Genomic DNA, 22,233 nt, shown 5'->3' with positions numbered 1-22,233 from the left:
GAGGGAGGGAGGGAGGGAGGCACCGAGGGAGGCACCGAGGGAAGGAAAGAAGGGTCTATTCTGGAGGTACAGAATTCTAGGCATGGCAGAGGCCCTGAAGTTGAATGAAATAAAATGTAATTAAGGTCTAGAAAAGGCAGCATGGCCCTGAGTAGAGTCAGCAAGCATATAAAGTGTGAAGAGGAAAGCAGAGTTAGATTACACAGGGTCTTGCAGGCTGAGTTTAGGACTATATACTGGGGCCATATAACTTGCCTAATTTAACCTGCCTATTCTTCTATGAAGAGAACTGATGAGAGAGAGGTTGATATCTCCAATTAGTCACAGAGTAAACACTGGAACTCAGACCTTCCGAGTCTACCACACAAGGCCAGCTCTCTTCAGCAATGCCCAGCTAGCAATCTGATAAGGTAGCCATGCAGCTGCCTGTAACTTGCTCCCCTGCCCCTGGGTACTCACACACACTTCCCTTAGACGAAAGTAATTTCTGACATCTTCCCATATATCTCCTGAGAGACAGCTCAGTGGTAGAGTGCTTGCTTAGTATGCATGAGGCACTAGGTTCAATCCATAGTATCTCAACAACAAAGATTCAGTTCAGGTGTCCCTCCCCTCCAAGAGAGTTACCCAGGCATCATTCCCATTCTCACACCAGTACCTGGGCATATCTATACCCATGGAGAGCCATGTGTGTTACCTTTTTACTGTCTTTCTCTCCCCAGACATGAGCCTTCTAAGAAGCGGCCTGAATCTGCTTTGTTTTGCTCTTATCAGAACCTAGGAGAGTAGAGTACACAGCAGGCACTCAATCGGTGCTCAATTTGGGGACAGCTATGTAATCATCAATGAATGAGCTCCTCAAAGAGATTTCTTCTTTACTGCCCGGGAATCAACCACTGTGACTGTTTACCTATCTCACAAGGGTGTTCTAAACCCAAATTGAATAATGCATGTTAAATTGCTCATAGTGCAATTAAAGGCATCACAGTAAACTGTTGGGAATATTAACAAAGAATAGAAGTAAATTAAAGATAGCAGCGATCAAAGGAGCCTGCACGTGACTATTTAAATTTACTTTTTGATTTGTGTGAACTTCAGTGTCGCACAATATAATGAAAATATCATTTTTATAACACATGCTCAAGTAATGGTGCTTCAAACTTGGGACTCCTTTTGTAAATATACATGTATGTACATTTTTATGTGATTTTGTCATCAAAAAGGAAATAGCAAATAAAAATATCATGTTATCAAATGAGAAACTGACATGGTGAGTTAACATCAATGTATGACAACGTGAGGAAATGTTATTTCTCTCAGTAGGAATCAGCACCCTTTATGAAAAAGGTGCTTTAGTTTGGCTTCATTGGAAAGGATCATAGGGCAGGAGAGGTAGAATACATGTTTAGCATGTGTGTGGCCCTGGGTTCAATCCCCAGCACCCAAACAAGAAAGGGAAGCAGCTTTAATTCTCTCAGAGCTCATTCCATCGAGCACATCATTTCCATGTTCTCATGAAATGAATTTTCATGAATTTCATGAATGAATCTTGTCACATGACAAGACAAAATTCTGAGCACACACTCATGTGCAGTCCTCATATTCAGGCCAAACATTCAAAATTTCAGTATTAGAAACAGGTAATATTTTTCAAGGCATATAGACATGTAGAATAATATTTGCATTATGTATTTTACAAAGCATACATTTGAAATACTTGTGAGTGTGAAGAAGGGAAACCCCAAAACTGTTTGCTTGACTCTCCCTTACGATCTTGAAAATATCGATCATTCTATTACTTGAACAGATTTTTAAAAATTTAATTTCATTAAATTTTTATACCTTTGTTTTGTGCTATGATATCTGATTTCTAGAATAACTGACACATATTAATCACCATTCTACAGGTGACACTAGTGGATGGGCGACCATATTTGGCACAGTCCATGGAAATGTTAATAATGTGACATTAACACAGGAGTGCTGTAAGTGGTATTGGTTCAAAGACAGTATCAGCTTTGCAAAAACATGATTTCTGGTGCATGGATTTATATGAGAACAGTAGTCCCCTCTTATCTGTGGTTTCACTGTAAACAATTTCAGTTACCTACAGTCAATTACTACAGTCTCAAAATATTAAATGAATATTTTGAGTCACTGGGGATATAGCTCAGAATAATAATTAATAATAATAAATAAAATTAATAATGTCTTGAGAGTCAGACAGACCACATTCACATAACTTTTATTATGGTATGTTCTATAATTTTTTCTATTATTAGTTACTAATCACTGACCTGATTTATAAATTAAATTTATAAATTAAACTTTATCATAGGTGTGTATGTATAGGAAAAAAATAATATATTCAGGATTGGGTATTATCTATGATGTTAAGCATCCACTGGGAGTTTGGAATGTGTCCCATGTGGATAAGGGGGGACTGCTGTGGTGGATGAATTACCCTCAGAAGCTTAGTTTCTTTTCAATGCATTTCACTGGCTAACCATTGTACTGTCTGTCTGTGGGCCCACAGAGATGATGGAAGAACACATCCATCCTCGTTCATGTTCGTTCCTGTGTTACTGTACAGATTGCAGGAATATATGAATTATGAATAATTGTGACAAATGGCAAGGTTATTCTTTTCTTTGATTTATTTTCTTCAGTGAAAATGTTGAGCTTGAGTTGCTTCCCAGGCCCTATGTTAGACACAGAGAGTAAAACAATAACTAAAATGTGCTCCAAACGCAAATACCTCACATGTAGCAGGAAGCACATTTTTACAGAAACAGTGAAGGTTCTGTGCTGTACAGGGGACATAGAAGACCACTGTAAGAAACAATGACTCTGTCAGGGTTGGGAAGACTCCCCAAGCAGTACCATTGAGGTAGACTTGAAAGTCCCTGGAGAGAGAAAGAAGAGGTAACGGGATCAACAGGAAGCAAGGCCAGTAAGATTCATATGCAATTCAGGCTGCTCAATGACTTTTCCCAACGGTGCTAAGATTCTGCAAGACTGAGGTAGAAGGGTCAAGCTAAACTCAGGAAGCTGCAGCCTGCCCTTAAAGGGTTTGGGGCACACACTGTGGAGGTTGACCTCTATACTGTTAGTAGAATTGAATTTATCTCTGTGTGTATGGATAAGTGTATATGAAGATGAATGTACAATTTCATATATATGTTAGTAATATGAATGCATTAAGTAATGTGAACTTGTTAAATATTATACTAACAGTATACAGTCTTCTTAGCCAGTGTTCTACAACTGTGGATTCAACCAGCTACAAATCAAAAATATTATGATAAAAATTGCATTTGTGCTGAACTTATACATTTTTCTAGTCATTACTCCTTAATGTATACTATGCTATTATATTACAATCATAGGGTATATAAATATATAAGCAGTGTAATAAATCTACATAGTATTTATATTGTCGTCAGGGTTATAAAACATCTAGAGATACTTTAAAGGATACGAGAGGATACACATAAGTTCTGTGCAAACACTACGCCATTTTATAGAAAGAACTTGAACATCTATGAATTTGGGTATCCGTGCAGGTCCTCAAACAAATCCCTGTCAATACAGAATACAGTATGCACTTTCTTTTTGCTTTTTGAGATGGGGTCTCCCTATAGTCCCAGCTGGCCTAGAACATGCTATGTAGGCCAGGCTGGCCTCGATAGCACAGAGATCCACCTTCCTCTGCCTCCTGAGTGCTGGGATTAAAGGCATGCACCACCATAGCTGGCCAGTATACACTTTATAATACTACTTTATAGCTCATTTATAATCTTAATTATACACAAATATATAAAATTAAGCTCGATGTGATGGCATGGGCTTACAGTTCCAGCAGAGTCTGAAGCAGGAGGATAATGAGTTCAAGGCCAGTCTGAGCTACATAGTGAGATCATATCTCAAAAAATAAAAGAAAAATAGAAATTTAAAAGGATATGATTAATATAAATATAGTTGAAAATTCTAGAACCTTTTCTGAACACCTCCCATTTTGGAGAACGTGTCTACACACAGTAGACAATCAACAGAGTTGTAGCTTTTCTGTTTGTTTGACTGGGTTGGGTCTTTTTGGGGGGGGTTTTTTTGGTTTTGGTTTTGTTTTAATAAAGAGGGAGAGCACATGATCAGAAATGAATGTAAGAAAATGCCCCCTTTGGAGCATGGATTAGGGCAGAATATGGAGTAGGGTAGCATGTCACATCTGGGACCACTGTGTCTGGCAGTGACCATGAAATTTTTGGATGCCCAAAGCCAAGCAGGGCGGGTCACTGCTGGAAGCCAGGGCATACAGCCAGACAGAGACACTGCTGAGCATCCTGTCAGATATAGGACAGTGTATACAGAACAGGATCCCACAACCAAGAGGGATCTGGGTCAAAAATAGCAACTGTGCCAATTGAGCAGAAGGAATGATGTTGATTATAATGTCTACTGCAACACTCCAGATAAACACTAAGAATCTGAGTCCAGGCAATGCCCTTGGGAAGAGTAAGGTTAAAAGAGATGCAAGAGGCCTTTCAGAACAATCCAGATCAGGATGGGGTGGTATGACCAGCTTGCAGGAGAGGGAGGGTAAGATTTATGTCCATAGTTCTGCTTTAGGGAGAACACCCAGATTGACCATATGAAATTATTTTATTGGCAAGTAGTTTCCAACCACAATTTATTATTATTCAATCTGTTAATACAACCACACTATTCTTGATGTCAATAAACATCAAAGTGAACATTTTAACATTTTCTTTAATGGGTTGAGCTAATTAGTATGTAAACAACATAAAACATCTTCCAAAATTTTATGCACTGAAAGCATCTTTTACATTAAGTATTTGGTAATAGCTGCGGTGGCTTTGCTGCTGAAATTCAGCAAAATTTACTTCACTTTTAATGTGATGTAAAAGAAGTAGGACAACTGTAAAGAATTTATACTCACATTTAAGCAAAAACTAGTAAGAGGAGGGTCTATACCCATGGCACATGTATGCAATATCAGCAATCAGGAGGCTGAGGCAGAAGGCTCTGTGATACATAGCAAGACCTTGTTTTAAAAATCAATTCACTAATTAATAGTAATGGAAATTCAAAACTAACTCAGTTTCTTAACTGCAGCATAGGGTCAATGAATAGATTGAAAATTCTAGAAAAACCCTCTTTTCCCTTCCCTACTCCTCCATCAAGTTTTCATTCTTCTATAATTCATGTATACACACACACACACACGCACACACTCACACACGCACACACACGCACACACAGAGGATTGTCTGATGGTCCGACTTAGTCTTTTTTCTCCATAGATTTCTACGTTTTTATATGCTATTATATTAATAATTCTGTAGTTCCTTCAGAGTAAATCCTAAATCATATTCCTTTCTTCTGAGTGTTTCATGTAGATGGATCTTTGGTTTTCTTAGCTTTATACCTTCTCTACAGCTTTTACTTTTCACTTTCAACGTCATGGTAATGAAAAACACACACAAAAAAAAAAAAAAACAGGATAAAAAGATGCCTGACTGTTGATTTTAATAAGATTGTGGCTGTGGCAGAATCTACCTCTAATTCCTCTCACAGCTCTAAGTTTGAAAGGGGAAACGTGAATTAAATCTTGACCAGTAAGTATTTATTTAACAAGTGCTTTGTGCTATTGAATTGAACTGATCCAGTCATTGTCATTAAGATTTACTCAATCATGCAAGTGTTCTTCATTGTAAAGAACTTTATCTTTCTTCACCACATGATTTGATGTCTGTGGTTTCTTCTACTCACCTGTTTAATGCCTCTGAAATGACTGTTGGAAGCTAGAGCTGAGATGAACACCTCACTGATCTGTACTTAAATTACAGAGAATGCTTCTCTGCCTTTATTATGGGCTCAATAAATTTATTTGTAGACGTAACTTTTACATAGTTAATGAAAAGACAATGTCAGTTACAAGTCATAATTAAGTAATCGTATTTTTTTCTGGTAAAAATCCTTCTTTTTTTCTCCCTAGTTCTCAACCAGTATCCACAACACTGTTACTGCAAAGAAACTGAATTGGAATGTATAAAGACTGATTTAAATTCTGTGCCAAAGATTTCCAGCAATGTGACATTACTGTGAGTATCTATAAGGTATTTGTCCCCAAAGTCTTATGATAAACCGCAGAAAACATTAGCGTTATAATAATAGAAATAAACAAATAATTAAAACTACTTTTAAAACCTGTCATCAGGGAAATTGATATGCCTCCTTCCAAGGAGAAAACATTTTAAATACTGTCCCCGGATGAGCCTGGTTAACATTCAACTCACAGTGTCTGTGACCTGATGCACTTCTCAACTATGTTCTGAATTGCCTATTGGTTTCTGTGTGTGTCTACTGCTGAAGAAAGGGAGGAACACTTTATCTCGTTATTTTCATAATATTTATTTACTATTTTTACTTTATGTGTATGAGTGTATTGCCTGCATAAGTGCACCCATGTTGTGTAATGCCCTCAGAAGTCAGAAGAGGGCGTCGGGTCCCTAGAACTAGAGCTACTAACAGCTATTAGCCATCATGTGGGTACTGGGAATCAGACCCAGGTTCTCTGCGAGAGCAGCCAGTGCTCTTACCTGCTGAACCATCTCTCCAGCCCCCTCATCTTATTTTTAAAGCTGAAAATTCATCTCAGACTACAAAGACATGAAAGAGCCATGAAGTTAGGTGTGCTATGTCATGCAAACCTTCCTGAATTTTGTAGGAAAAAAATGTAAGAACCTTGGGAATTTGGAGTTATATCCTCATCAAAGCACGTCCGATGGTCAAGATCTTTGATTGTCTTTGTTTTACTTGTTATTATGTTCTGTTAACTTATCCAGAGAATAAGGAGAAAAGGTAGATCATCATATGCTTTCAGATCTATTATAGTAATTGGCTAAACTTGTGAAATATTTATGAACTGCAATGGTGAGATGTCTGACAGGCCATGTGTTCCATAGAGGTACCATACAATTATAATAGAGCTGAAATTTTCCTTTGTCTGGCAATGTTACCACCATCATGATGTCCTGGCACAGCTGTTACTCATGTGTTTGTGATGATACCGGTGTGGGCAAAGCAGGTGTGCTTACATAGAAAAGTGCTGCACATGCAGTTACATCATGAAGTGCATGATATGTGATAATGATAATTAGTGTATCCCTGGTTTAACTACTTTCTCTACACTATTTTTGTCCTATTTCAGAATGCTTTCATTCTACTTAATAAAAGTGTTTCCCATAATGCAGCCATGCTATACCTCATACAGCTCACCGTGGTGTTTTTCTCAAAATGCGTGGCCCACCCTCAAACTTTGCAAGAGTGCACTTCACTTTTGCGTTACAATCATTTTATTCTGCCACTAAAAGATTTCAGTTACTGTGATGCTCAAATGTGTACTCATTGCCACTGATATCACCAAATCATCTTTGTCATGTAGTGTCTAGGAAAGAGTCTGGGGTACCATAAAAATTGATAAGGAAGCTGAGTGTAGTGACTCATATCTGTAATCCCAGTCTCAAGAGACAGAGGCAGGAGAATTGAGAATCAAGATAAGCTTGGGCTACGTAGTGGGATGCATGAAATCTTTTCTCAAAGGAAAAAAAAAAAACCATATTGAAGTCTATTTTACATGTTATTTTAGGTCTCTTAAGAAAAACAAAATCCACAGCCTTCCAAACAAAGCTTTCATCAAATTCACAGAACTCAAAAAGATGTAAGTAACTATTCATGGTGTATTTACAAGAAAAACATTTGTGATGTTTTTTTATCTAAAAATAAAATGAAATATAGTTTATATATTTAATCACTGAGTTTGTTTCTAAACTTAAGATTAGAAAATAAAGCATTTAAAAGTATATCATCTTTCCATTTCTTAATTTAAAGTAGCTGACTTAATTTTGCTTAAACTTTTCCAGAGAGTTAACATGGACTTGAGATACAATGCCTCAGTACATAGTTTCATATTTTCCTTAATATTATTTGGAAAATAACACTGCAGATTTAGGAATACTAGATGTACTTTTGTTGATTGATTTTTATTTTATGAGTGTAAGTCTTTTGCATGTGTGTAAGTGCACTCATGTCATGCAATGCCCACAGAGGCCAGAGGAGGGCATCGGATCCCCTGGAACTGGAGTTACAGACAGTTGTTAACTGCCATGTGGGTGCTGGGGACCAAACTCAGACCCTCTGAAAAAACATCTGGTGCTCTTAACCACTGAACCATCGCTTCAGCCCCCTAGATGTACTTTTTTCCAAAATAGGGAAAAAATGAAAATAGAGGCAAGAATAATCATAGTATTTACAGCATAAAATGGTAGACTACAGACCACCTCCCAGGGTAGTAGGAGCAAAACCGCAATAACAATGATAATAGTAATAACAATAATACAATGATATTAGCGTATTTGAAGAAACAAAATGTCAGTAATTAGTATAAAAACATCAGATAATTGACATTCAGTGAGAAATAAAGAGATATGTCTCCAATGTCCATGAAAAACAAGTGGGCCCTGGGAAAAATGGCTTCTAGAGGTGGTCTCTGTGGAGTCCTCAATCTCCACCACAACTTTCATGAACTATCCTTTATTCCATAAGCCTTTGCTCGATTCCTTCCTCACAATGCACGCTCATAATCATTCATTTACCTTATCATCTTCATATTGGAGCCTTTGAAAAGTTACACTGGACAGGGAATAAGAATATTCCTACAAATTATTGGGATATCTCTTATTGATATTAACAAATAGAAAATGCATGGGTCCATGTAACAACAATTTGTAGGTTGGGTTAGTGTCTATCAGTCTTTCCAAGCTCAAGCTGGAAGGGTCTACACCTGTCAGGAGAACTAATAGTCTAGGCAACAAAATCATCAAAGTAATGCTATACTTTCTGGAAACCTTGGCTGAACCATTGTTTACCTTTCAGCATAATATAAAAGAGAAAGTTTCTGGAAACATTATTAATGATTCCCTGTTCATGAAATTAGGATAGGTATCCTTATACAAGAAAAAGAAATGAGGGAAGGAAGTCCACTGGGTAGAGCTGTGTGTGAACATAGATAGTCATCCTATCTGGTTTGATCATCATCTCTGTAATCCCAGATACAGTCAGGACTTTCTGCTCCCTCCTAGAGTGTGTGGTCATATTGCCATTAACACACTGGCATAGCTACACATGAGCTCTGGGTTTCAAGAGTCCTCTAGAGATGAAATTCTAACCACAGTGCTTCCTAACTCAGAAATTCTTAAAATCATAACATATTCATCCTATGCATCAATATTGTGCTTGCACTGCCTGTATAATACTCATGGGGAAAGAAATAAAATAGCACTAGCAGAAAGGACTAAAAAGATTCTTGTTTTACAATAGCTGTTTAAATTCTGAGTTGGCTTTCTACCACTCTACAAAATGCCTGAGACAATCAATTTATAACGAGGAAAGGTTTCTTTGGATCACAATTTTGGAGGGTTCAGTTTAGGATTGATTGGCCTTATAGTGAACCATATGGTAAAACAAAGCCTCTAACCTCATTACCAAGGAGCAAAGGACAATGAGGAGGAGAAAGAAGCATCCCCTTCAAGGCCATGCCCCCAGTGACCTGCAGACCTCCCATTAGGCCTCACCTCTTAAAGTTTACACCATCTCCCAACAGCACCAAGCTGAGATACAAGCCTTAAACACATGGGCCTTTGGGGAACATTTAAAATCCCAATTATACCATATTCTAACATCTAGTATAGTAGAAGCTATGAGAACTCCTAATTAGGTCACCTTATTCAAGAGCCAACTAAAGTGTATAATGGTTAAGTGACTCAGTTAAGATCTATAATTGCTTAGTAGGAGAGTCACAACCAGAGTCCAGGTCTTCTGATGCTCAGGGTAATAGCTTACTGTATCACAGAGAAAAACCTAGAGATGCAGAGAAATCATTCTAGCATTTAACAAAATTTCTGCAGAGATGCACAGTCCTACCTCCAGCAGAATTCCATTCTGTGTCTTTTGGCCCCTGGTTTGAGTCCTGGGGAGGCAGGGATATCACTAGAATGTAAGGGCAGGAGAGCTAAAATTAGATTTCTCTGTCCACTCTCCACACCTCCTCTTGTGGTGACAGGTAGCCACTGGAGGGAAGAATATGGAAGTACTTAATAATTCAGGTCCCAAAATTTCTAAGTGGAAAAAAGATAAACTGTCCTTTCCAAGATTTGCTGTCATCTCGGATCATTTAAAAGAGCATAGAATTTCCATCAGCTGAGTCTCTAGTCTAGACCATTCTAAATCCCCACAGCAGAGTTGAGGTCATTCTGACATCAAGAAGAATAAATTCTTAAACTAAAATTAAATTTTAATTGCCAGATGAATAAACATTGCTTAACTAATATAATATTTTTTTACTGTTGATCAATTTATTTATCTTAATAATCTCTTAAAATGTCAAGATTTTCTAAAGTTGAAGAAGAAAAAGTAGTTTCAGATGACCTTTCATAGAAATAAAATATAATTTATGGGGTTGACGATAATCCTTTATAACTGTTACCATGGAAACCAACAGAAGTTTTCCTCCTCATTGTCACATGAGCCTTATAAAAATTGGGTGTTTTTTTTTTTTCTTAAACTGAGTATTTGTTAAATGCAATCAATCATTAGCAACAAAATGTAATTCAAGGTGCCTCGCTGATTCTGGAATATATAATGTCACATTTTAAAATAGCCTATAAGCTATACATGTCATTAAAGCATTTATTTGCTTTAGTGTCAGGTACGTAAATTCCTGGTGGTATTTCGCTTGAAAAATCTTGATAGCTGAAACTGCAGGAATTCATGAACCAGTAAGTTATTCTTAGAAAAGCCATTCAGGATAAAATATATTTAATGGGCTCATGTCTCTATCTTGAACGAAAAGAGGGCACCACTTGCCAAATTGTCGTACTTCCAGATTTGCTCTTACAGTCCCTAAACCACCATTCTAGAAGAAGAATGTAGATACTGAGGAGAAAGTTTAAGCTCAGCAGCCTATGTCTGAGACTCCAGACTTCGGGCTCTAAGTCTCTCCACAGCAGCAGGCAGGAGTTAAGTAGAAGACCAGGGTCTCTTTATTATTTAAGGAACTGGAGTCTTGGTTGATGTCAGTAAGAGGAGAGAGTCTGTACTCAGCAGAGGAATCACACGGATCATTGGTTTTACTCTTTTCGTCCTTCGATTCTAAGACAAGCACAGATCAAATTCCCAATTTGTAATTGTATCCATCTCTTCAATGCAGGTAAAATATGCACTACATTTTTTAATTAATAATCATCTCAAACAAAATGAAACTGCCCTCGTTAGATAGTGAATTGTTGTTGCTGCTGTTGTTGTTTTAGGACAGGGTCTCCCTGTAGCCCCAGCTGGTCTGGAACTCACTATTGTAAATCAAGCTGGCCTTGAACTCACAGAGATGCACCTTCCTCTGCCTCTCAGTGCTGGGATTAAAGGCATATGCCACCACTCCAGGCTTTTGAGTTCTAAGAAAAACAAACCTATTGTATTCATTTTCTATTTTCATTTGTAATCTAAGTTGCCATATTAACTTTCATTACAACAGTCCAGAGGTGCTGTAAATTCAAGAGATACTGACCCGTGTTGATTTGTCCTGTTCATAGCAGAATCTTAAGCCCAAAGCAGAATTTCTGCTGCATCTGGAAGTGCCTCCTCACAGATACGTACATATTATAATACATACGTATTATGCTTTGCATAATAGCACAGATGTAATGTATGTGCCCTGCATTACTAACTTTCTCCACATGGAGGTATACAGGAAAATATGACAGTTTTTGTAAACTTTGCTAAAGAATGGCTTAGCTGATAAACAAGAAGCTACTCTTGGCTTTACCTGATGCCTTAAGACAGAAAAACATCCATTTTTGTCAGTTTTACAATCAAGACTCAAAGGAAAGGCTGGGAAGCTCAGACAGGGAACAGTTGTGGAACAAATTTTAAAGTATTGGGGCTGGAGAGATGATCCAGTGGTTAAGACCCCTGACCACTCTTGCAGAGGGACCAGGTTCAGTTCCCAGCACCCACATGGCAACTAACAACCATCTGAAACTCCACTTCCAGGGGGATCTGACATTCTTGTCTGGCCTCCAAAGGGGCCAAGTATACATACATGCAGACAAAGCACTCATACACATAAAGTAAAAGTAAATCTCTAAAAATAAATTCAAGGGATAGTTAAAAGCCAAACAAACATGTTCTGCCAGTAGTTTTGCAGTAGAGTACCATAACAATTAGCACAGTGTTTTAAGCACCAATTCAAGTGAAAGCAAGAGAAATCAAAACTTAGGGGTTCTGGGTATAGCTCAGTAGTAAAGCACTTGTCTAGCAAGCACCAGGCCATGAGTTCAATCCTCAGCATCACACACACACACACACACACACACACACACACACACACATACACACACACACGTACAAAAAACAAAACCCATTATGGAGTAATTTGTTACTATTATTAGTATGGCTCTTTCCTGCCCTACAAATTCAGGGCTAACATCCCATTGAATAATGAGGTCAGAAAGTAGACGTTACCCTGATCCTCCTAACAGTGTTATTATTGAATCGATGCTGTATTTTCAAATTGCTGTAGATCATGGACCTGAAATTTGAAGTCACTTGCCAGCCCCAGTTCAGCAGTTCCTGGGACCCTGCACACCTATTCACAGGCTTCTAGCTTTACATGTAGAAAACAATCAAATGGCCTCTCCTTTGTTCATGAGACCAGAATGAAGATAAATGAGGAACTAAAAGCACAACTTTGTGCTAAAAAAATCAGGAATGTTTGACAGAGAGAGCTGGTTGGTCTCCCATGGCCAGCAACTCATACCAGCTTGCCATAGCTTCAGCTTGAAGAAAGGAAGACTAGAGCCACCACATTCACACATCGTACCAGACGTCAGTAGTACAGATCAGGCATGACAAACCTCATTGTACATGCCTTGGCTTGCTTACAGCCATCATGTCTCTACCCCCAATGTGTGACTAAGACCTTGTGCTTTATAATCCAATTTTGAGAATTGCCTTTAGGTAAGGAAAGTGAAGAGCACATTACACAGCAACCTAATATTAACGTCCATAAACTATACTCACCTGACTTTCCTGTCTTATTCTTTCCAGATATCTTCAGCATAATTGCATTAGGCATATATCCAGGAAAGCATTTTTTGGATTATATAATCTGCAAATATTGTGAGTAACTCCTTTATAACTCCTTTATAGTTATATTGGGGGGGCTGGAGAGATGGCTCAGTGGTTAAGAAGACTGGTTGTTCTTGCAGAAGACCTGGATTCGAATCCCAGCGTCTTATTCTTTCCAGATATCTTCAGCATAATTGCATTAGGCATATATCCAGGAAAGCATTTTTTGGATTATATAATCTGCAAATATTGTGAGTAACTCCTTTATAACTCCTTTATAGTTATATTGGGGGGGCTGGAGAGATGGCTCAGTGGTTAAGAAGACTGGTTGTTCTTGCAGAAGACCTGGATTCGAATCCCAGCTCCCACACGGCAGCGGCATTGCACAACACAGGTGCACTTAGATACATGCAGGCATAACACTCATACACATAAAATAAAAATAATAAAACATTTTTTTAAAAAAATAATTATATTAGGGTATGATTTGAAGAAAGACTTCGGTGGTAGAATGGGAGGTTTTTATATTGAACCAAAAGTTGATTTGAAATAGAAGGAACCTTAGAAGAATGCAAAGTGCTCAAATAAGACTAGAATATAATTCAGTGATAGAGCATTTGTTTAACATTTGAGAGGCCCTGGATTTGATCCCAAGCACCACAAAATGGTACCTAGATTTATTATTACACTGAAAGAATTATTCAAAATTTCTGACTTCTACTAAAAGACATATGAAGGCTTCCTTTAGTATCAGCTTCTTGGTGTTAGACCGACCATTTCCGCCGTATTTCAGTATTTTATTTTATTCTTACCATTGCTAATTCACTTTATACTTTCTTAAAATAGTAGTGTACTAAGGATATGACCCAAAAAGTACAGAAGTTATTATTCCTTTTTACTCTAGCCTAATTTAACATCCCAAAATATTGTTCTTGGCCACTTTCCTTGCCCTGGCCATGGTGTGGCCCAGGACGGTCTTGTGGTTCTAGTCACCTGCTGGTCATCCTTGTCTCTGCTTCTGCTTTTCCAGCATCGTGCTTGCAAAAGCGGATGCCCATATTTCAAAATCACCATCAGTCTAATTGCATGTGACTGGTTGGGATGTGGAATTTGCCTAATTAATGCACCCATCTTATTCGTAGATATCTCAGCCACAACTGCATCACAACCCTCGGACCTGGAATATTCAAAGACTTATATCAACTCACTTGGTTGTAAGTATCCTGGCTTTTCTCTCTCCTACAAATGACCATAGTTTTAATGACTGACAGCAATAGCTGGATAGTTTTTCATGCTGGGATGTCTCTGGTTTATCATATCTATGATTCTGACTAATATATAATCTGGAGTACATTGCCCAAGCAGTTCAGACATGGATAAGTCAGAGGATGATTGTGGGAAAAAGGAAGCTGACCATGTTGTTACAGGGGAACCTCTGCACCCAGCAAGAGCCTTGCCAAGCCAGTCAGCCACCATCTGGTGTTACAAAGAACAGAATGCCTCAGCTGCAGCACTATTGATATTTTGACTTACCTAATTCTTTACTCCAGCAAAGCAGGGAAGACAGTGTGCCCTATACATTGCAGGATGTTTAGCACCATCTGAGGCCTCTACTCACTAGACAACAGAGGAACCTTCTCTGAGTTGTGACTGCAGAATAATGTCTCCAGACATTGCCAAATGTCCAACAGAGGGAAAAACTGTCCACTGTTGGAAAGCACCATTAAAAGGCAAACAGGTTCAGGACTTGCTCTAATCCTCAGAGTATTCAGAAGTCCAAGAATATGGTAACTCGTGGCATTTTCCACTTTCCAGCTGAGCCACAGGTCCATCCCCAGGCATCTCATCAGCCGGGTGTGCTTTCCTCTGCACAGTAAGGAAAGGGTGGTAGAAAGGCTCTGTGCTACTTTGCTCATTGTCTTCACATAGGCTAGTGGAAAAGCCAGGGCTCCAGCCCCATCCAGATCCCATGTGCACCCAGCTCCAGGCTCTAGCCAACCCTCTTAGTCCTCCTAGATCTTTTTCTTCTAATAATCCTTTTGTATAAGAGAAATGTTGTAACCACTGTCACATAAAATAGAACTCCTGGCACATCTTAGGTGCTCCGTGTAACTTCTTGCTCCCAATTCTACCTACTAGAGACCTCTGAGAACAGGAGGCCCTGGCACTTCAAAGGCAGCCTATTCCCCTTTATACCAAACAGTGTCAAACAATAGTTTGACTGTACACTATGTTTGCTCTTCTCCCACAGAGCTCCTTATGAATGTGTTCATCTCCATGTGTTCATTTGTACAGACCTTATTAAAGCATCGTTTAGTCAGCGGATTAAGTAATTATTTGTGATTTCCTAAGAATTATATTATCATTCATTCTTGTTGAGGGGGCAAGATAACACTTATTAGGGGACTATATATGCCTGGTAGCACTTTATACACATTGTCATATTTATTTCGTGAAGCACATCTTCCCATTAAAAGAAAGTGAGGAAGGAAGGGAGGGAAGGAGGAAGGGAGGGAGGAGGGAGGGACAAGGAAGGGAGGGAACCAAAAAGAAAGAAAAGAAATTTTCGATTTTTGACATAGAAAATTAACACATAAAAACAGTGAATCTTGGGCAAGGAAGGATGGCTTAGTGGTTAAGAGCACTGGATGCTCTTGTAGAAGATCTAGATTCAGTTCCTAGCACCCCCATGGCACCTAACAACCATCTGTAACTCCAGTTCCAGGGGACGAATTCAGTGCCCTCTTCTGGCCTCTGCAAGCACTGCATATACATGGTAGACTTACATACATGTAGGCAAACACTCATACACATAAAATAAAAATAAATCAATCAAAAATTTTTGAAATGGCAACCAATCTTAACAATCATTACGGAAATGTATTTTTAATTATTTTAAATGATACATAAGAGCATAAGCATTGTTCATAGTATTGGGTACTGTGTAAAGTTTCAGCATATGCATACATTGGGTGAAGTTTAAATCTTGTTCAAGATGTCTATCACTTCAATCATGTATTATTTCTTTATGGTGAAGATATTCAATATTCTTTCTTCTTCCTTTGAGAGGGAATATGCCCATCCGTCCTTTGTTTAGTCAATCAGCAGATCAGAGAACAGATGGAGCCCATAGTCAGTCAATAAGTACAGTTTGTGAGGTAGATACAGAGAGAGAGAAATCAGCTCCAAGTACTGGGAGAAGAGTTATAGGAATCTGAAGAAAAACAATGCTCCAATCATAGGATGAAGGAAAAATTTTCAAGGACATACAGAGCAGTTGCACATGTGAACTCACAGCAATTGTGGCAGCATGCAGAAGGCCTGCACCAGGTCAAGCCAGGTAAAATCCCATCATGAAGAAGAGAGATGTTCACTAGGTCCCACCCGAAGCTGAAGAGCTACTGAAAGTGATGGCTGCTAGGAGAGGGAGAGTCAGGTTTCTTCAGGAATGCAGACCTTGAGAGGCCATCCTTGTATGACCTTGCTCCAGCAAAGACCCATACACATACTGGTGACACGAGAGGACTCAGTGGATTTTACAAAAAGAACACATGAAGTTTGGAGGGAATAGTGGTGGGGAATTGGAAAAGAATTAGAGTGAGAAAGAATTAGGGTTGGACTTAATCACAATATATTGCATGCATGTACAAAAATTAAAATAAATAAGACACCTGAGCTCCATAAAAAGGACAGGAAGGAGTGGGTCAGGTGAGGGAGGCAGGGTTTTCATGAGCCTTTTATTTTTTTTTTTTTCCTGGTTTCATTTCAGAAATGTCTCTAACACTGGAAATGTTTTGGTATGTTTTGTCAGAATTTTAGATGACAATCCAATAACCAGAATTTCACAAAGATCCTTTACTGGATTAAATTCCTTATTTTTCCTGTAAGTATCCATGTCCCTTTCAATACATCTGTCTAGAAAACACCAGCTTACAGAAAACGCTTTTAAAAAATCAAACCCACTGAAGTGTTCATTGCTCACTACCTTTCATGCATTTCCACCCAGTTTCTGTTGCTACTTCCTGCCCCAAAGGGAACAGCTTGCCAGATGATTATGTTATATAGCCTGTTGCTTTTTTCAAATCTTCTTTAATTTCCCGAAGTCTCAAGTCATGTTTTTATTTGCAGTGGTTAAACAGATTGGTTTTTTTTTTAGCAATGTTTTATAAGATTTTACTTATTTTTATTTTATGTGTATGAATGTTTTGTCTACATGTATGTAACTGCACCACATGAGTGCAATGCCCATGGAGGTCAAAAGAAGGCATCAGATCCCCTGGAACTGGAGTTATGAACAGTTGTTAGCCATCATGTGGGTGCTGAGAACTGAACCCAGGTCATTTGCAAGAGCACTCAGTGCTCTTAACCTCTCAGCCATCTCTCCAGCCCCAGAAATTTATTTCCTGATATCCTAACTACACTTAAACCTAATAAAATCTTATAGGAGCTCAGCTCCAACTCCATTTTTTACTAGAGGTGAATGTGCTTTTGCCCAGAGACAAGCAATAAAAATACCAAAATCTCTGTCCTGCTAACAGAGCTGTCTTCATGACTGCACTTCCACGGTGACTTTTCAGCGGGGGATCAGTGTGTTCTTTACAATTGGTGATATAGCCTCACAACTGTCCCATTTGTCAAAGGGGCCACAGTATCTTAATCACATAGCTTAGCATGCTCATAAGTTGTCTTCTTTCCCCAAATTCCCCTTATTGCTATGTCTTAGATTTAATGCAGTTTCCAGTATGGCCTTTTAATGTCATAAATGATTAATGCTTCCCAGAGGAAAAAACTTCGGAGGTATGACACTGGTATGATTACAGACATGCAGTGCACAAGGAAAATTATCATGAACTTTGAAATCATTGCATGATATATGCTTCTGTTCCATCTCATAAAATTAAACTGCTTAATGTTTGTTGCTAGGATGTATATCATACTTACATATTCATAGTTTCTTTGACAATATCTACTCCTTAATCCTGGTCATACACATATTTAAGCATTGTTTTTTAAAGGTGTAGTTATGTACAAAGACTTCATCCTAAAATATTTATTTTAACAGACAATTTTCAAAGTTGTTAAATAACAAAACTACACTTCTTCAAGTGGTATAGTGTTTTGTTTCTAATTACTGTTCTCTCTGTGTGGAGGTCTATGGTTAATAACTACTTAGAGGCCCTTCCTGAACAGCTGTGTATGCGAATGCCTCAACTCAATTGGCTGTGAGTATTCATCAACGATTGAATTTGTTGTTTGTTAACATTAGGAAAACTAGTCATGAATTTAATTCTAAATTTTCTTTTAAAAAAAATCTATCTCTAATTTCTTTCCAAAACCAAAATCTAATTGTTACTTCCTGATTTAAAAAATCTTCCTGGTTTTCTTTAAAATCTTTTCAAGAAAAGAGAGGGTATAAGGGTGTGGGAGGGAGGGAGAGAATACGCCCAATGTACATTAGACTTATGTAACCTTGTATAATAAAATAATAATGGGGCTGGAGAGATGGTTCAGCAGTTAAGTGTACTGGCCACTCTTGCAGAAGATCCAGGTTCAAATCCCAGCACCCATATGACAGCTAACAACCATCCATAGCTCCAGTTCCAGGGGATCTGACACCCCCTTCTGACCTCCGTGGGTATTGCGTGACATAGGGCACTTGCATACATGCAAGCAATATACTCATACACATAAAATAAAAATAAATAAATCAAAAAACATTTGAATAATAAAATGTCCTTTGAGAATAACTAGGACATAGCACTTGGGAGGTTGAGGCAGCAGTACTGAGAATTTAAGTCAAGCCTGGGTTACATAGTGAGTATCTGTATCAAAAACAAACAAAAAGATCCTCTGAGCATTCCTAAAGGTGTAAGATTGTGTTCCACTTTCTTGAACCAACCCAGCTTATTGCATAGCTAACCCAAGTCTTTGGCCACTCACAGGAGCATTTCCTGCTCTTCTTTTAACAACTGTCCTAGTCCAATGAGTCCACTTTAACACTTTTTTTAAGTATTTTTATTTATTATTTTAATTTATTTATGTGTATGAGTGTATTACCTGCATGTGTGTAAATGCACCCATGCTGTACAATGCCCTTGGAGGTCAGAAGAGGGTGTTAAGGTCCCCTGGAACTGAAGTTATAGATGGTTGTTAGCCGCCATATGGGTGCTCGGAATTGAACCTGGGTCCTCTGCAAGAGCAGTCAGTGCTCTTAGCCATCTCTCCAGCCCTTAACATGATCTTTTATTGCTTGATCCAACCATAATTCACTATCAGTGTGTCAATGGTGTAACATTTGAGACAAAGTCTTGCTCTGCAACCCAGGTAGGCCTAGCTCATGAGATCCTCCATTGTTTAAATGTACTTGCTGAATTCATAAGTACTTTTGAGACTGGGCCTTATATAGCCCAGGTTGACCTCAGAATCTATATAACTGAGATAAGGGACACTTCAAGGTCACCATATAGCTTCTGTCCCAAAATGGCTTACTTCACTGAATAATTTTATTTATTGCTTCTTAAATATTTTTCTTGGCATTTTCCATCCTTTGCCCATCCAATCTCCTCCTGCTCTCTCCTCCACATGCTTCTTCTGTCAACATATATCAAAGTATCCTCCTAAACCAATTTCCTTAGTGCATCTCTTCCTTAAACTGGAACAATCTTGCTCCCTTGTACATTTCCAACAACAACTCTGAGAACATCTCTAAGAAGTTGCTTGGGTGGCTGCCTTTGTGCTTCCAGCACTGCTCATACAAAGCTCTATCAAGCCACCATTCTCTACACCTCACACACCTGTCTTGGGACGCTGTCATCACATAGCCATTGATGTGCTTGTCTATCTTCCCCTACTGTTCAATCAGTTTTCCAAGTCACTGGACATGGTAGCACTCCCCTGAAATCCCAGCACTTGGGAGGCAGATGGAAGATCAGGAGTTTAAGGTCAACCTGGGTACATAAGGGTAACACAGTTTTAACCAAGGATGAGGGGTGATATGGACTTCTAGTCCCCAGCATTTGGGAGGTAGAGGCAAGAGGATCAGAAGTTCAAGAACAGTCTCAGTTATATGGATTCCGAGGTCAACCTGGGCTATATAAGGCCCGGTCTCAAAAGTACTTATGAATTAAGCAAGTACATTTAAACAGTGGAGGATCTCATGAGCTAGGCCTACCTGGGTTGCATAGCAAAACTCTGGAGAGAGAGAGAGAGAGAGAGAGAGAGAGAGAGAGAGAGAGAGAGAGAGGATTTGGAAAGTTGCCAGAAAAGTCTGCTTTTTCTCATCCCCTGCCATCCTGCACTGCTCAGAATGAGAATTTCAGAGGGTTTAAGGGGCATTTCCCCAGCAAGTGAGAGGCTCACTGTCCCAAGGAACCAGGTGGCAGAAAGAAGTCTCCCTACTGCTGGTGCTTTTGGACACTAAAACACTAGTAAGCATATAGAGAGCAGGACTTGCCAAGCCCTCGGGGCTAGAGCTTCTGGTTCAATCGGTCCTGTGTGGAGCCTGGGAGTCTGCATTTTTAGAAAGCTCCCCTGGGACAGTGATACCGAGACTGTATCCCTGCCACACTCAGTGTTGTGCTGTTCTGGGCATCAGCATTCATGAAGCAGAGTGGAAAGAATCTATGCTTGGATATACAGACTGAGATTTCTGTCCTGTCTCTAGTGTCCCATGTGTGCAGAGAACTTTGGTTTGTGTTTCTCCGTCATCAAAATCTTGACTGGCATGAGGAAGAAAATGGGACTGTGATCCAGGATGCCACAGAACAGTTATGTTGTCTGGTCTTTGGATGCAGAAAGATCTGAATTAGAAAGGCCATTATAACACTTTCTAACCATGCGAACAGTTGGAAGTTAAACCTCTGAGTATCTCGGATGCCTGGCTCTTTTGTTGAATGGATTATAATGACACCTGCAGCAAAATGTGTTACATGTGCAGAACCGCACCAGCTCAGTGGATAGTAGTGATGTGTTTGGGCAATTCTAAAGCCAATCGCATGGTACCCAGCACAGAGAGGCACTCCCTTCCCTAAATACTTGACTGCACTTTCCTTCCATTTTATTGTTTTAACATCAGTTGGAAAGAAAAAGGAAATGTAATATTTATTATAAATCCCACAACAATTAGGAGGGGATTATGCCAAAAAACAATGTGAAGTAAAAATAAGGTTCAGAACTGCTATATCAATAACAAATATCTGCAAACATACAACTTGTACAAAAATATTAAAAATGTTTTCTCTCCATGGTTTTCAGGGATCTGGAAGGCAACAGAATAAAGTATCTTACAAATTCCACGTTTCTATCCTGTGACTCCCTCACAGTGCTGTAAGTACACATGAACTTCAGTAATGAGAAGAGGCTGTAGATTGGGAAACTCAAAGAAAACCTTGATAGTGGATTTGAAAATGCTTTCTTGTTTCCAACCTCGGTATAAAAGTTCAGTACTGGGAAGATGCGCACATCGGTTTGTTTATTTCCCAGTGAAATCAGGGCCTGTATGAGAAAGTGACCAGCTGTACAGTGACTGACTGTCATTGCCCACAATTTCTCATTCTATGTCTCTCCCTAAAGAAATGGGGGAAGGTTTAATGCATTCTGATTGGCCCTAGATTCTGATTGGTGCATCTGATTGCTGATTGTGCTTTTTCTGGGAGTAGGACAGTAGGGATTGGCCAATTAGCACATTTGAACTGATAAGCTAAGAAACACAACTATTTTGTGTTTGTTATAATTATAGTTTTCCATAGATAGTAAGCACTCAGCGATGCTTGTTGATGGAACAGGTGGCTGGAAAAAATAATGGATCAGAAAAATTAAAAAGAGACATTTTCTAAAATAATCAGAATCCAAACAAAGTATAGCTTCAAAGACCACACTTGGTGCCTTGAGCTGCTCACACAGCACTTTCTGAGATGCAGGAATAGCCTCAGTGGGAAAGCCTTGTCTCAGGTACCACACCAGAAAAGTATCCCTTGGAGACCTCAAAAGAGGTTTGTTTGATAACACCCAGAGCAGTGCCATCTCATA

At 38.9% G+C, this 22,233-nt stretch overlaps 1 protein-coding gene across 1 annotated transcript in view; it reads left to right on the top strand.

Moving 5' to 3' along the window:
- Nucleotides 1-22,233, top strand: part of Rxfp2 (relaxin family peptide receptor 2) — a 62,037-nt gene that overhangs the window by 21,153 nt on the left and 18,651 nt on the right. Inside the window, exons 3-10 of the mRNA XM_008825035.3 lie at nt 1,908-1,985; nt 6,020-6,125; nt 7,673-7,744; nt 13,186-13,257; nt 14,349-14,420; nt 17,018-17,089; nt 18,357-18,428; nt 21,460-21,531. Of these exons, the coding sequence (XP_008823257.1) occupies nt 1,908-1,985; nt 6,020-6,125; nt 7,673-7,744; nt 13,186-13,257; nt 14,349-14,420; nt 17,018-17,089; nt 18,357-18,428; nt 21,460-21,531 (616 nt within the window). The remainder of the gene's footprint in view (nt 1-1,907; nt 1,986-6,019; nt 6,126-7,672; nt 7,745-13,185; nt 13,258-14,348; nt 14,421-17,017; nt 17,090-18,356; nt 18,429-21,459; nt 21,532-22,233) is intronic.

Source organism: Nannospalax galili, unplaced genomic scaffold, assembly GCF_000622305.1.
Source record: "Nannospalax galili isolate Female #2095 unplaced genomic scaffold, S.galili_v1.0 scaffold768, whole genome shotgun sequence".
NCBI lineage: Eukaryota > Metazoa > Chordata > Mammalia > Rodentia > Spalacidae > Nannospalax > Nannospalax galili.
The sequence above is the reverse complement of the archived record's forward strand: the minus strand, read 5'-3'. Positions and strand labels throughout refer to the sequence as shown.